At 40.2% G+C, this 17,255-nt stretch overlaps 1 protein-coding gene across 1 annotated transcript; it reads right to left on the bottom strand.

Annotated features, from left to right (window-relative positions):
- Positions 1 to 8,797: 8,797 nt before the first annotated feature.
- On the bottom strand, positions 8,798 to 15,282 carry LOC139729065 (tyrosyl-DNA phosphodiesterase 2-like). Its single transcript, XM_071639991.1, has 4 exons — positions 14,996 to 15,282; positions 13,535 to 13,748; positions 11,095 to 11,265; positions 8,798 to 9,456 (listed from the first exon to the last, which is right to left on the bottom strand). Exons 1-4 carry the CDS (start codon positions 15,211 to 15,213, stop codon positions 9,151 to 9,153), a joined length of 909 nt encoding a protein of 302 aa, XP_071496092.1. The 5' UTR covers positions 15,214 to 15,282; the 3' UTR covers positions 8,798 to 9,150.
- Positions 15,283 to 17,255: the final 1,973 nt, after the last annotated feature.

Below are 17,255 nucleotides of genomic sequence, written 5' to 3' on the forward strand. Positions count from 1 at the left end.
CTGCTAAGATACCGGAGATCCAAAAGCAAATGGCCGCAAAACAGACGCTTGTCAGAGCCACGACGGTTTTTATCCCTTTGTGATCCTGCACAGGTGGATCTAGGCCGTGCTGACCAGGACCTACGCGCACCCGTGTACGTTGGATTGCGCGTAGCTGACGATAGAGGGTGACCAACAGACCCACGTAGGCCACTGCGGTTAAACACAGCGTCAGTCCCGCTGGAATCCCTATCATTAAAATGATAAACTCTACAGTCCCCAAAAGTCCGTCTTCGGGATTGATGCTCCCTATTTCACCACCAAAGCAAATTCCTGAGAGCGCGTCCAAAGTAGACTCGTGCATGTTGAAGTAAAGCGCCAAACAGGCTGACAATAGGATAATGCCCACCACCAAAACCTTAGCGCGAGTGGGCGTGGCAAGTTTCTGGTATTGGAGTGGGCGGGTCACCATGATCAGCCTGTCTAGGTTCATGACGGAGAGCAGCATGTAGTACGTGTAGACGCAGAAAGCGATGAAGAAGTGATTGGCCCGGCACAGGGCTCGGCCAAAGTTCAGAAGCGGGTTGGCCATGTGCAGCGACATCAGAAACAGGGAGGTGCCCTGCAGAATGATGGTCACGGTGAACGCCGAGAAAAATATGCGAGGAATCTCGAAGACCGTGTCGTCGGCGACGTTTACAAGAACGTAGATCGTGAACAGACCGATGACGAGCACGAGCAGGAATGATATCGACAAAATGCTAGTGCTGATTATGCCGTCGGTAGTCATCTGGGAGGTCAGGTTGCTCGAGGAAGAATTGCTCTCCATCATCAGTGCTCAGCAAATCAGCTGGGCGGAACTTCAAATCTGTTAGACGCAAAAAGATAAAACTGATGATTTTTTTCTGATTAATTACATAATTTATGGACACAATACACTTATTTCACATTGTATGCATGCGTTGTGTATGTACTATAAGCATATACACGTATCATGAATACATACGTATTGTGTGCGTGTGTGTATAATTAGGCTACAATTTAGCATTTTATGCCTCTTCTGTGCTATCACGTACACACGCAAACAATGAACACTATACTATTTGCGTGAAAGTTAAATGATATTCACTATAAGATGATAAGAGATAGATGACTACAACAAAATTTTCTTTACTATTCGCTTCAAGTTCTCTTCCGAATGCTATAAGTAATACAAACAGGTATATCTTTATAATAAAATTTTTGCTTTAGTTGCTTCTGAACTAAGATTTTCTGTGTTTATATTTGTGTTCGAAGCACCTTGTTGCCTTAAATTTCTACCGGTCCCTCTTAAAACGGTTACAGCTCGTTATTCCGAAGGTTCGTTATTCCGAAGGCTCTTTATTCCTAAGATTCGTTATTCCGAGGGTTCATTGTTCCGAATTTCATTTTCGGATTAACCAATCTTCGGAATAACGAACCTTCGGAATAACGCCACAAATTTTCGGATTAACGAACCCTTTTTTATTTTCGGATTAACGAACCTCTAGGTATAGGGAATTGCGTGTTTCGGATTAACAACCCTTCGGAATGGCGAACCTTCGGAATAACGAACAGCACCCCTTAAAATAACGGAAGAAAGATAAAGTAAAAATTTACCTGATGAGGATAACAGCCGGCTATGAAGCAGGTCACACTCTCCATAAATGCTTTTGCACGAATGGGTATAAGCAAGTTACATGCGTCTGCTTTATAGAATTTGCGAGAAAGGCGAGCAAAACATGCAAGACAAGCGTTATCAATGAACAACAAATCAAATCGAGCTTGTATTAATGAGTGTGACGACCTCGAGGTAAGTGACGGGAAAGATGAATGTACAATAAATACGAAAACGAAGGACTTACGCCATTTATACTTGGGGGAACAAATCTATTCAGATTTAGATTTATTTGTTGTCTTGTATCCAGTCATAAAGGAGATTATCCTTCGAGATATAAATCTTTTATCCTCACGATGAATGAACTCAGTTTGTACCCTCCGCTAATGAGAGAAATTGCCGCTTCGCTTTGCCTAGAGTGTTCACATACACACACCCACACACACGTGATGCAACTCCCATATCACTTTCCTCGTTTATGACATCCTTCGCTAATTAGGTTTTTGATCTTATATTTTTTTTTCGGATCACTGATGTAACCTCGCGAGATTCGAAATGTGAAAGGGAAAGAGGGAAATCCATAGGAAATAAAAAGAAAGATAATATTTACCACATCAAGTCACTCAAACGTTGTATTAAGTCAAGAAGAAAAACAGGAATTAGGCCCTCATTACATGGGTACTTTTTTATTATTATCGTCTGGTAGACTATCTATTTCCTTGGGCGTGTGTTTGTGTGAACAAACCAAAGAAAGTATTATTGTGCGGCAATCATTATGATCACTTTATCTTACTTGCACATTCGTGTCATCTGATAGTAACCGCTAACTTTGTTTTGTGGAGAAAAAAAAATCGTAGAATAATTGCCTAACAGTCGTATAAGTTCGAAAGTAAAGTGTATCTTTGCCCAATTTTTTTTTGATATGTGAAAGAGACACATTTCAGTCGTCCATTGCACCAACTTTCAGAAAAAATGGGTCATTAATTAGTGAAATAATGCATCTGAAAGTTTCTAAACACAATGGGTCTGGGAGGCAAGACTACAGCAAACCCTATTGTTTGCAGTGGGTTACGGAACCACAGCGGTTCCTGAATCTCCCAGACACAGTGTGTTTGGAAACTTTGAGATGCATTGTTTCACTAATTAATGACCCATTTTCTCTCAAAGATGGTGCAATGGATTACTGAAATGTGTTTCTTTCACATATCCAAAATAATTTTTTGGCCAAAGATAATTTGTACTATCTCCACAGTGTTGTTTGTAATATACATGTACTCTCTACTAAAGTTAATTGGAATATGGGGTGAATTAGATATTAATACATGGTGTGTATATCCTGTTTACTGTATCTTTTTGAGTACGGTCTTTGTTTACATATCTTAACTGTTAAGACAACTAAACAGACTATGATACTTAAACAGTTGTTTTTATAAAAGCAGATTAGAAATCACTTAGGCTAATCGACGGCAATTGTTGTGCTATGCATGACACAAGACAGAGGAATTAAGTTACCGATAATTTGATGAGATTCAATTTCAGTTCACGTTTTCCACTCCTTTTCTTTCTTTTTTGCATACCTAAACACATGATTATGAATACATGATTGTATTGGTACAAATACAGACGTTACCACAGCGAAGGTAAAATGGATAAATCAATGAAAATGGACGTAAAAAAAAAATACTAAGTGGCGCGCATGACCGTCCCCGATTTATGCTCCCTTGCTACCGTCGACAAAATGAAAGAAACATTCAAACTAGGTACGACGTCAAAAAAAAAAAAAAAAAAAAAAAGGACTTCGCAGGGCAAACAAAATTTTCTAACTGCAATTCAACTCTCACCGGACCACCAATTCGCAAAACCATATTTCCTTTCACAAGAAGAAAAACCACTAGTGAGAAACATTATGTCAGCTTCTTTTATATCGCAGTTAAAAAAACAAACAAACATATAATACATGTATGGATAATGAATGAAACATAATGAGCTCCCTACGGACAGCAATCTCTCCTCCGTTTTCAAATAGACGCACTTAGGGTCAAAAAGTCTACGACAGCTAAGTCGACATACAGTAATACTTTTGTCCATCCCCATGTAGGCCTATCATGATGTCAAAGTGGGCAAGAGTTACTGTGTGTTACCTTTATCTATAATTATGCAACATCATTTCTGCAACAGATTAGTTGAGACCTAATTTCAAGTTTCTAACAGTTTTTGGTGAGATGATAAGAAACCCCTTGTGAAATATGAAAGAGCGTGTAATTCCACGAGGAATTCAACGTTTATTTGATGAAAATTGGTTTTGAAATGGCTGAGATATCCAAAACAGAGCGATTCTAGACATCTAGTAAAGTGCGGGACCCACTACGATCGCTTTGTTTTGCTTTGTTTTTGGATGTTTCAGTCATTCCAAACCCGATTTTCATCGAATAAACTTTTAATTCCTCCTAAAATGGTATGCACTGTACTATTTCGTAAGTGTTTTCTTGGTTTATCTTGCAAAAAGTTAAAAGCCCAATTCTGATCTCCACCAATATACTGTACCATCCCTTTAAAGATTTGTGTACAGCTAACATAAATACATGTATATGTACCTCCTAATGGGCATGTCATATTATGGTTACAGCAAATATCCGCTCCTCCTCCAGACTAGGAACTTTGGGTCCCATCATGCAATTACACTTAGTGAGCTTAACTTTTTCATTTTTTTTTTTCCAGGAAATTGTTCCAAGTTTCAGGCAGACATTTACTTTCAGCGATTTTTTTCTTCAAGGCTGTAGACACATAGAATGGATGACTTCATTTTTCTTTCATACAAGTCCAAATGAAATGAAACAAAGAGAGTAAATTCCCTTCTTTAAACAAAGGAGGGACTCCCCCCCCCCCCCCAAAAAAAAAAAACAAACAAACAAACAAACAAACAAACAAACAAACAAACAAAAACAAAACAAAAAACAAAACAAAACAAAAACAAACAAACAAACAAACAAACATACAAAAAGTGTAGTATGACATTAACAACAAATTAAGACAATGAACAGGAAGGATTACAACGGTATTTCTGTTTTTATTAGAATACACGTGTCATGTAATCATCTGTGTAGTACTGTACTGTACATATGTCACTTTGTAAGACTTCCACTAGTGTGCACTTTGTTAAATTTGTATGAATCTCTCCTTTAGAAGGTACTGTCTGTGACATAGCAAAGCAGATAATGTGCCTGATACGTTACGCATGGAAGACAGCATTCTTAGTAATTGATCGAATCATCCTCCAGAATACTCCTTGCAGAGGTTTATACAATGTAGTGGAGGAGTATAAAGTTACATCAAGAATCTAAAAACACACAAATACATCACCTACAAAAACTAATTTAAAGAATACTGCGATTTCTGCCCAGTCGATTTCTGCCCAGTGCACTCATTGGCATATGGGCTTAGTACATATTTGGCACCTGCTTTTCTCATCCAAACATCATCAGTAATGCCATGAAATCTGGAAATTTTTTTTTTTTCCTGAACTGCTCAGAATATCACTGCCTACAACATTTGGTAAACACACATAAATCATAAGAATACATTATGCACATTCCATACATCTTCTGTACACATTACAAACCCATATATTTTCGCAGTGAAAAGAATGTCATGTTAGTTGGAGGAAAATCAGATTTTGCATGTAAATTTCCCAGGTGGAAAATGTTGCCCCTGTAATCCGGAACATAAGATAATGATAGAAGACATTATAACACATACATTGCTTACTTGCCTCCACCACATATACAACAATGACATGTGTTTTCTCGTATTGGTCTGTGGAATACAAGAAATAAAAGGCAAAGATAGACTCAAAGAAGTAGTTGTAAATGAGATATTCACCTGAAATTATCAATGTAACTGTTCAGTACTTTGCAAATGCGTTAAAGAATGACTTCAGCTGGTGGAGGTATGACTCAAAAGCTAAATAAGTCGTACGTAAAATAATCATCAGTCTCTATGATGCGGTGTGATACACATGTATTCCAAGACAAGAAAACAGTCAGCTGCAGCCTACGAATACATTCCTACTACAGCCATTTTCATCTTGATATAGCAAAAGAGTGGATCATAATATTTCCAGTGGTGTTATCAACTTTTTTCTCACTACAGAGTAGACTCCCATTATAACGAAGTGCTCAGGACCGCCAGTTTCCTACGTTGTATTGAAATTTCTTTATAACTGATCACATAAACAATAAAGAACATGAAGAGTTTGTTCGCAAAAACCGATAAGTCCATTTTTGATGATTTTGAAGTACGGTCTCTGTCATAAAGTACAAAATAATACCTTTTAAATAATATATTGGTCACTACATATAAAGGTACATTTTTTAAGTTATGGTCAAAAGAAGCAAAAAATTTTGTTTTTATTCTCTTTATTTTTCTTGACCTTTAATCGCAAATATCTTCATTTGGCAAATATGGACTTATCGGTTTTTGCGAACAAACTCTTCACATAGAGTTGATAATGTTTGAGCCTAAAATTTTACTTCGTTGTTACTGGAATTTCATTATAACTGATCAAATAAACAGTAAAGAACATAGAGTTGATTATGTTTGAGCCTAAGATTTTACTTTGTTGTAACTGGAATTTCGTTATAACCGTGTTCGTTACAACAGGAGTGCACTGTAACAAGGAAATCAGTGTGTATTAAAAGTGAATGACACATGTGTAATTGTTAGTCTAAGCCTGCATAGAAATATCAATAATACAGCCAGAACTTTTGCAGTTGGAGAAATGAATGGATGCATGACATCTTGAATAAGTTGTAAAATATTTAGATTTACTCTACGATTGAAGACCACTATAAACATGACTGTGACAATTTCACACCAAGTTGTGCTTTGTTTGATATTGATTAATATAAAAGGCAACACAGTAAAATAAACCTCCAAGACCTCCTCTCGATAAAAAATTATAATTCATGCATTTGTGTCACACTGTCTTAGTGATATGCATGTATTCAAACACGACATATTTATTCAATGTAAATAACATCACACCTATCTTGCAAGAACGGAGCAGTTCTTTTTTTAGGGCAAGCACATGCATGTAAACTACCGTACACAGAGTTGGCATTGCATTTTGGGAATGTACACTTGTATTTTTCCCCCTCTCAGTTTCCCCAAAGAGGTTCGAGAGATGGAGTTACAACTGACTATAATTATTCAATCAGCTGTCAGTTTTCTATGGATGGACAAAAGAATTCCACAGGTGCATTTGTGCCTTTGATGTTCGATGCTTGAAGCCGCCATCTTTCTGAGCAATCTGAAGATTCATTTTTAACGCTAACATAATATTGGGTATATGCTGCTCGTTTATATATCAAATGCAATGAAATTTCACCTAATAATAAAGCATATAAAACAAAAGTCAATTCCGTTCGAAAATATGTGCAAAAGAGTAAATCTGAGCTGTATTTTGTGAGTGTTTGAAATTTTACCCTCATGGAAAGCCGGTTTTATCACTTTTCTCCTTATTTCCGCTAAATGAAACTAATATGGTATCATCTTCAAGTATAGTTCTTTATAAATTAATATGTCAGATTAGCGTACAGACACGTACAATCGAGTAAATTTGATATCTATTTCAGCAATATTTGAGCAATTTCTATTCGCGCACCCCCGTGCCTTTACCATCGTCTACCGCCCATCGTTTGTAAGTAGAGATAGCGAAAAGTAATTACCATCATAAAGACATATCTTCCATTGAGAGTGACGAGTCATGATGCAATGCCACATGAATCAATTGTCTTCCTATCTGTGAGACAGCTCCAGGTTGACACATACTTCGAGCATGGGATCAAAGCGAATAAGACTGTTGTGATTCCATTTCTCGAACCTCCTTGGTTTCCCTAAATGTAGTTTGTGAGTTCTACTTGAATATTAATTTTCGTTCTGTTCAAGCCATAGAAGCCTTTGGCAGTCGGTTTTGCACCAAAACCAAGCATTTTTCTTCGCCAAACGTACATACTCACAAGCATATACACTCGGAAGTACTTTCTCTTACTCTATCTCTCTCTATCTGTCTCTCTTTCTGTCATTTTGTCTGTCTGTCTCTGAGTTTGCTATCTCTTTATCCCTGCCTCCAATACTAAACTTATTTTCTCCTCTCTTAAAATAGAGCATTAATAATTTGTTTGCACTTGTTGGCAAACTTGCTCATGCGCCACTCCAGGTGTACATACTTTCAGGGTTACTTTCAGGGTTACTTCAGGGTTACTTTAAAGGGCGGTGAGTTGGCTCAGTCGGTAGCGTGTCTGCCTCACGATCACGCGGCCCGGGTTCGAACCCGAGCCTGGACTGAGCAATGTTGTGTGTAAACATACCGTCCCCTCTAGCAAGAGGCAAAACACTCTGTCCCTCGGATAGGACATAAAATGGAGGTCCCGTGTATGAGAGAGTCACAGCTCATGCACGTAAAAGATCCCGCTTCATTCAATTATCGCAAAGAGCAGGGTGTCTTACCCGGTGAAGTGGTCCCACCCCACATCCAACTGGACCCCACGGAAGACCAGCTTAATGTAGCTGAATATGGGCAATCCAGCCATCTTCACAGATGGAAAATGAACAACAACAACAACAACTTTTAAACCAGAAATATTTGCAACATGAAACTTTCGCAAATTGGTTCTGCAAGCTTTTTTTTGCAGCATGAAATTTTCTTCAAATACCACTGGCATTCAATGCAGTGTACACACACACACACACACACACACAACTTTTGAATTCATCTTCCTTTTTGCAAATTACTGCTCCTCGCAAAATCTGCCAAAGCTTCATGAATTTACAAAAAAAAAAAAAAAAAAAAAAAAAAAAAAACAAGGTTTGCAGAACTCTGGCGTGACTGCAGAGAAATCACCATCCCTACTCACTTCCTTTTTTCAAAGATCTACTTGTACAATGTATCACAGTATCGGTATGAAAACTGCAGAGAATTGGTCACATCATCAAGCAACAGCACGGGCTAGAATTGCCCTTGTCTTTTTAGGACTGTCTTGGGTGTCACATCACAGAAAGTGTAGTCTGTGTAAATTGAACAATGTGAACAATGGAGGGCTGCAGAAGTGCAGCATCAACCACAAGCCTTCAGTTACAAAACTTTACTTGTTACAACAACCAAAAAAAAAGGGGGGGGGGAAATCCCATATGAGGAAGCACATGTACCATGTATGCCATGCCTGGAGAGTTTTTCCTTTTTCACATTTTTCAATACATGATTGACAGGTCTTGTTTTACAGTATAACAACAAATGGAAGGACAGGACAAGTCAATAGAGAACGAAATGTTCTTGCTAACACCATCCAATCAAGATGCGCCATTAACGTTTAAAAATACATCTCAATGGCATGATTTGACTCCTCCTGTAGTCAGACCGCAAAGACATACTGTACTATGACTGAAGACACTCAACATGAAAATTCACTGGAATCACAGCATCATAAAATGTTTCTTCCCTGATCACACCTGCTTTAGTCCTCACAAAAGAACTCCCTTCAGAATTCTGCAGGAATCATGTCAAAGTCGCACACGATCCCCCAGTGGTCACTGGGGAACCTGCCACATGAGGGCAGCCTGGTCTTCCCGACAAGCTGGAATGAGCGAATTGCAAGGTTGCCGGCGTGACCTGCCGCGGGTCTCTGGTAGAGCCGATCGAAGCGAAGCTTCGGCCGCGATCGCCCCTCCCCCCAGCTCAGGTTGTCATTCTCCGCAGTGTCCCACGTGTACTTGGAGCGAGAATCACTCCCACACACCTCCCACAGGTCTGCTACTCCTGCGGGAATGCCGCCAATACTCGCGACCTTCCACACAAACATCAAACAACATCTCAGTTACAAAACTACAAATATACAACACAAACCAGATGAAGGACATGCTACACAAGAGTTACTGCAACAATGACAATACTTGAAGGATAACAGTACTTTGCTCTCATTTTGTCTATGCCCATTGTGTTGCCATAGCAACAGGAATGACTGCATCTCTCTTCTCTGGCATCTCTTTCATAACAAGGCAAAGATATAAAAGTGTGTAGAATTATGGATATCTCTGAAAGAAAGTTATCCAAATACAGTGGAAACTCGATATAAAGAGATCTGATAAAACAAAATACCTGATGTAACAAAATAATATATCCAGTCCCAATGAACTTTGTATTATCTATTGACTACTGATATAACAAAATACCTGCTATAAAGAACAAATTGTCTTGGTCCCGAGAATCTCGTTATACTGAGTTTCCACTCAATAATGTTTAACACTTGTTCAGGGAGGAGATTTACACCCATCTTGTTGGATGAATAGTCAGTATGTGGTTTTGACATGGGGAACAAATTATCTTGATCCCAGGGATCTCATTATACTGAGTTTCCACTGTATCCTGTTTGACACCTGTTCACGGAGGGTCATTACATCCATTTTGTTGGATGTATGGTCAATACGTGGTTTTGATTGGGGTTGACTTTCAGGAGCATCTCCTTTCTGTTTTTTTTTTTTTAAATCTCAGATTTACATTTTGTACACTGCCTATCATCAAATATTGATCCTTGGAGTCACCAGCATTTAGTCAAATCCTTACAAAAGATAATTACAGCCAGGGGTGCAAGAGAAATCTCTTCAACTGAAAATTCATAGCCCCTGTTGAGGTTTGAGAAAGCAAATACGCAAGGCAGTTAGTAGCTTTGCTTGATTTTCACAACCCAGGCAAAAGATATGGATTGCTTTTCCATATTTTTTTTTTTTCAAGGCTAAGTAAGATATTTGACCCAGTGGATGACAAATGGCCTGACATGAGACTATGAAAAGGGAACAGAAATTTGGGTCAGACTACAGACCACCTAATTAGGAATCTCCCCCAAGGTTTCATCTTCATTCATACTTCTCTTTACTTTAGGTTCACACGCTGTTCCTAAACTTTAAGTTTAGGTCGAAAACTTAACTCTCGATGATTACCTTGTAGTTTAGCGCCGTGTGGACGCACTCAAAAGTTAGCAATCTTAAAATTTAGTCGATGATTACAACCAAGAGACATCCTAGAGTTTACGCTCTATCCACGAGCCACGGGGGATCCCCACTCCGTAGTTTCGCTCCATGTGGACACAATAATCAACGAGTGTAAGAGTTAGCTTGAACCTCACTTCTTGTTTGCTTCTGGGTCAACCTCCAGCTGCGCTATTTTGTATGGGCATGAGGTCATAGCAAAGACTCTGCACTTCCGGTATAATCATTGCGCGGGATTCGCTCATAAGTCGTGTCATAAAGTTTAGGTGCACATGTGGACCCGCGTCATGAATTCACGAGTGGAGCTAATCATAGAAGGTTAAGTTTTCGACCTAAACTTCAAGTTTGGCAACTGCGTGTGAACGTAACTTTTCTTGTGATTTAACACTCACAAGAATATTATTTACATAAACAACAACAAAAAAATGACACTGTCTGACCTCTTTGTCGCGTAGATTTGTGTCCCCTCCAAAGATCACGACCCTGTCTCCGTCTTCTTCTTGCATCTCTGTGAGGGCGCTCTTCAACTGGACTTTCCGCTGGCTGGCCTCTGGTCCCGTGCTCTCAAGGTGGGTATTCATCAGAGAGAGGTATATGCCCCTATACGATGCCTGCATGGAAGCATTAAGTTATAACTTAACTTTACCAAATATCTTTTTGGAGTGTTTTTTTTTTTTGGGGGGGGGGGGGCAGAAGTGGTATCAGTAAAGTTTACACAGAATTCCTTACATAAGTGAAGACAGAATTTGAAGTGATCACCTTTACACTAACTTGCAGATAAGCTTGCCTGCAAAATATCAACCATTTCCACTGAAAGAATGGTGATGATAATGGCAACAGAAAAAACAAAACTCATAACAATATTAACACGATACCCATCGGCCATAACAATGGAAACATTAACATTTAGAATAACAGAGATGATTAAAGTACTTAAAAAAACACAATCATAGTGATGATGAAAATAATATTATATGACCTTAGTTACACACAGGCAGAAACCTCATCGGTGCAAGCATTGCTGTATGACAGGGTACCCTGCCATTATATTTCCCCCTGCTCAGAGACGAAGCATGCCTATACTGCTGGGCCACTCTTAGGGAGAAGGCTTAACCCATTGAGGATGGGCTGAGTTTGCTACAACAAGCATTTCCCTTAAACATTTGCCCAAGTATACTCAAGACTTGTCCTCAACGGGTTAAGGGACAATGCCAAACCACATTTTTTAAAATGCAAACAGAAAAATTGGAGGAAAAAAAATGATAGATGATTCATCAAAGTTGGACAGAAGATAACGAAAGTAAAGGAACTTTCATTCATTATCAGCTGAGAACCACAAGGGCATTATTGCGTTCTAACATTTGAGCATAAATAAAACTGAAAAGATCAATTTTCATGAAATAATTTTATCTAAGCAAAAGTGGGTAGATTTATAAGCATTGTCCAAATATAGGGAAAAAACAGACCCCATGTGATTTCTCATTTTTAACATGTTGTTGAAAGTGAAAATAACTGAAAATTGGCACCACAATGTAGAGGAGATAGCGCTCTACAACATGATCACAATAATAACCCCTCCCCCCCCCCCCCCCCCAATGCGATAAAGCCCTCCTGGTTCTGGTTCAACCATATGTGACCCGCTACAACAAAATAGTCCTAAAGTCGGGTGAGGCCGATTATTTGAAAATTGCATGACACAATTCCCTAATCTTTCTGCTTTAAATTGATGTATAACACATCTTCTAAAAAATAATCGGCTGTGGAGATATCGATGTTTAAAAGAGAGCATGTCGAGACGTCTGGGAAATCACTGTTTCGAGAAAAAAGCCCTAAAAGATCTCCTTGCGACGCAATCACGATCAAGGGACACGCAAGTCAGTATTCACCTCTGGACAATAGAAGGTAAGCCCTAGCAACCCCGAAATGCTCATTCAAACACAGCGTCGGTGGTCTCCTCACCGACCAATCAGTGACCAGGATGCCAGGAGAAGCGGCTGGGCATAGCGCACCCCTGCCAGCACGCACCAGTCGACTGGGCAGTGTGCGAGCTTAACGCTTCGGTTAGCGGCAAGCAGCAAACTGACCAATGAGATCACTCTGGTCGTTGTTAGGGGCGGAGCCTATCTGTGTGCGCTCAATCCAAATGTTTGAACCTGTTTCTGCTTCGTTGAAACGCCAAAAAACATGGCCCAGAAAAATGCTATTTTTTGGTCTTTCCTTTCATCATTTTGCTTCAAAATTTCGACAGACGATAGAAGACATGTCAGACTCTAATAATATGTCAAATTCAGAAAATCGTAAGTTTTGACCAATTTTGACGCTCTGACTTCAAACTCGATTTTCACGGCTTTGACCGTGCGCGACTTTATGACCATTTTGTTGTAGCGGGTCACTTTCAAATTGGAAGAAGTCATGACATCATCGCCTTGTCACTCTCCAAATGTTTTTTTTTTAATACAAAAGTACTACAGTACTTTTGTCATGTCCTTTCACCTAAAAGTGAACCTTGGTAGGTTATTGCAAAGAGTGCGATAATCTAATGGAATCAATCCAGATTCTCAGTGATTCAGTGAAGATTTACATTCAGTTCAATATGAGACTTGTGAGGTTATTCCATCACGTCTGCCAATCTGAGCTTGACGATGCAGCTACTATTGATACTGATTAATGAAAACAGGTGAAAGTTTTAAAATTCTATGACTTTCTCATCTTTGGGTCTGAATTTGATGAAACTTCCTACCATTCCGTTTGACTTATTTTGATCTAGTAATTGAAGTCAAACATGCCCTACTACCTAGACAATGACCTTCACAGAGTGAATGTAACACACAAACTTTAAAGTTCTTCATGACCTCAAATTCTAAATACCCCGCAGCTTACCTTCACTTTCAGAAGATTTCGCATCATCTTGGTGTTCGGGAAAGGGATGATTTCCCGGCTGGTAACTCGGCACTCTGGCAATTTCCTGACGAGGGTGCACACATAGTACATTTGTCCAGCGGGGATGATGTCGTACTTGGATGAGAGCTTAGCCGCCAAAACCAGCTGGGAGAAAGCAACTACCTCTTGAAGGAAGACTACATCAGGAGCGAGTCTGGTGAAGGAATCAAGTATGCAAAACAAGAGAAGTGATTGGTAAAATCTCCTTAAACCTCTTGAAGAAAGACAACATCTTAAGCGAATCCAGGGGAGGGGCCAAGTATGCAAAATGAGAAAAGCGAATAGTAATGAAGGAAGAATATAACAGGAGCGAGTCTGGGGGAGGGGTCAAGTATGCGGACTGAGGAGAGTGATTGGTAAAATCTCCTTAAACCTCTTGAAGGAAGACTACATCAGGAGTGAGAGGTCGAGCAGGGCTTGACACTAGCAGTAGTCTGGAAGCCTGTTTGCCTTATGCCACCCCCCCCCCCCCCCCCAAAAAAAAAAAAGATGTTCGGCCACCAAATTTCCAAAAAGGTCATTGATGGGCCAATCAAACAGCTAACATGAAAAAAAAAATGAAATTCTATGAATTTTTCCTGTTATTTGAGGCCACTACATTCCTTTTTTGGTCCAACAAAATTTCAAATTCAAAGATTTTAGTGGCCCAAACTGACTGCCAGAGAGAAATGTTGGTGTCAAGCCCTGGGTCAAGTATGCAAAACAAGGAAAGTTCTTGATCAAATCTTATCAAGAAACACTGCACCAGTAGATGATGTAGCAAGAGTTATTGATGTGGAAGGCAGGCCACACTTGGAAATATCTTACATTCAGCATGTACCGAATAAAAACAAATAAATTTAAAAAGAATCCATTCTGGTAAGATGAGATTGCTGTCGCACGTTGCTGTAAATATTTTGAGGTTTCCATCTGTCATAATGCTTGCTTCTAATAATCTTAGTCCTTTCATAATTTTCTCTTTACTTGATATGATACCAATTTATTCTATTGTTTTGAACAGAGAAGTTTGAATCATTCATTGTACAGAGACAGCAGCTCAAGGCACAAAATACTGTATAATTTTATAAACTATTGTGATACAGGGTTCTTCTGGAAATGTCTTCTTTTCATAATGACAAAATCATCAAATCTCAAACTTCTTCTGAATCAAAAGAGATACTTATGAGGCTTTGTGAGGTCAGGAGTGATGAAAATTCCAAGACTTTGAGGTAAAAAATGCCCTCTTCAAAAATAGTCCTACACACATTAATCTTGCCAATGTGATGAGAACCTGAAGTCTCTCTTTTTCTTTTCTTTCCTGAATTATCCAAATACTTATAGGCCTGCGATAATTGGTCAAGTCATTAGTATGGTCCTGTCTACCTCTTTGGCATCCCAGGAAACGCAAACATTGGTCCTTACCGGAGGATAGTGTCGCACACTGCCAGGACACGAACTTGAGCGTCCCTTTCGTCGAGGCCATCAATGTTCCACGACATCAGACGGAAGACGCTGGGGTCAGGACCCTGGGCTGCCTCGCTGGTTTGCTGCGTACCACATGTTGCCATCACTCTACCAATGGACCTCGCACAGAGCCCTGGGCGGAGAGTAACCAAAAGTTGCTGCATGCAACGCAGCATGTCTGTTAAAAAATTATGTATTACTTTGTATCCAACTTTGTGGGTCTGTCTACTTCTACTTAGGGTGGTTCCATGACATTCGCTCCTGCGACAATTGCTCCCATGAAATATCTGCACATTTAGTAATAAATTCTACCCACAAACATACCCCTATTGGCCTTAACCCTAAACCTAATCCTCACATCAAAATAAACCCAATCACAACCCTAACCCTAACCCAAAGCCCTTGGAGAAAATAGGACTGGAGCAATCGTAGCAGAAGCGAATGTCGTGCCACCATTTAGGGCGAGACTTACAATAGGTCAAGATCAGTCTGCATTTAGCGCCAGGGACATGTTCTGTGGTAACCGCAGCAGTGACCCCATACGGACAAATATGTTACTGTGTTACAGCGCCCCGCGACGGGGTTAGTTCTGTGGATGCTACATCTGGCTTCAACATGGAATCCCTCTCTCATACAGGCTAAAGGTCCTCTACCCAATACTTGATGTAGGGGGAGTGCTCAAGCATGGAAACCAATTGGCCAGCGATCAGTTATCATCAAAGAGTACTGAAGCACATAGTGCTTCTATACTCTTGTGTGTTGTCAGGGAGTAATTACCGCGTCAACAAGCTGGTGCATGGTGGTAACTCTGTGTCTTTTTCCATGAAAACTACACCCAAATCTTTTGTATATCGAACAGCGGTGGGCGCACTGTATTCATGAGATGTTAAATTTTACTTTGTAGGCCCTACCAGTAAGTTTAAATTCGCCGACTTAATTGAGGAGGGTGAGGTCATACCTCACTCTTTTAATGTCAATAAGGTACCATAGGGGCATCGCCCTACAGCGATGTACATATCACAGGCTTCTGTCTGTTTCCTCCGGAGAACCGTTAAAAGTTTTAAAATGTTTTAAAATTCCTCCAGACAGACAGATTTTTTTTTTTCGTCTAGACTATATGTCCCCCGTCCATACCTCAGGCCTGGCCCCACTACTTGCCAAATGTGCATGCATACTTGCATCCGTCTGTATTATCAAAAAGACAAAAGTTACTATTAGCGAGGGCATGGTAGCATCAAATGGTACAGCAACATTTGTAGAGATGGGGGGGGGGGGGGGCATATGGAAGTCTTTCCCTATTATTGGCTATTTGGCTACACAGAGGTATTCAACTGCTGTAATTTGTTGCCACACAGCTTTGAGGTCCCCTGCGACAAGACCTGAGGCGTGTGACTCTAGACCTCTAGACTAACTAAAATGAGGATTAACTACCACTGTGAACATTGGTGAACCCGGAGTGCTCCACTGTCTACACTGTGGGCTTCGCGTTCGGGCTGATCACTACCACTGGCACTGCACTGTATCTTACACAGTCCTGCCTAGCCTGACCAGACGCTGTTAGTACGCTGTCGCGCTACTTACACTTACAGCGACTGGGCTGTGTATAGTTAAGTCTTGACCGAAAGATCGCTCTGTATCTGGTCGTCGGGGAATGTTCTGCGGAGACTACGTCAGGCTTCACGGATCCCCTCCTTATACCGTCTATTATGGAGGAGAGCGATAACGTCAAAAATATAAAAGACTCCTCCAGACAGACGGATCTTTCTGTCTAAGTTATGTCCTGCCATGTGTCTGTAATGTCGCATGGGGTTGGCACAGCGTCGGGTCTTTGGCATGGTCCAGCTAGTCTACTGGCAGTACTGCTATTGCAGCTCCAGGGACCCTCGCTCAGCTCACGATCACATTTAACACCACTACCACTGAGCTAGCCCGACCAGACGCCGTTATATCCTTACGCTGTGCTGTGTGACAACAGCGACTGGGCTGTGTATAGAAATTTCTACTACTATAATAGTTTACCACAGTGAGCGTGAGCCAAAATGGCTTCCTACTACACATTCATTGTACGATTGACTACCGGGGCGGTATGTGTCAAAGAATGTCATAAAAATGAACAGCAATACTTCATTACGATCGTACAGTTTCAGTACTGCACCCCCGCTGTAACCCCGGGCGCTCCTTGTACACAGGAACTAGTGAACTGCTAACTAACAGTTAC

The sequence above is a fragment of the Diadema antillarum genome, unplaced genomic scaffold, assembly GCF_040938485.1.
Source record: "Diadema antillarum isolate AM-2024a unplaced genomic scaffold, OU_Dant_1.0 seq00000217_RagTag, whole genome shotgun sequence".
In the NCBI taxonomy this organism is placed as follows: Eukaryota; Metazoa; Echinodermata; class Echinoidea; order Diadematoida; family Diadematidae; genus Diadema; species Diadema antillarum.

Bases quoted from the DNA above. Each gene is read 5' to 3' on its own strand.
- LOC139729065 (XM_071639991.1), bottom strand. From the start codon at position 15,213: ATGCTGCGTTGCATGCAGCAACTTTTGGTTACTCTCCGCCCAGGGCTC. The intron at 13,749-14,995 runs GTAAGGACCAAT...TTCCTTCACCAG, and splicing joins GTGTGCGACACTATCCTCCG to ACTCGCTCCTGATGTAGTCT. The intron at 9,457-11,094 runs GTCAGACAGTGT...TTTGTGTGGAAG, and splicing joins CAAATCTACGCGACAAAGAG to GTCGCGAGTATTGGCGGCAT.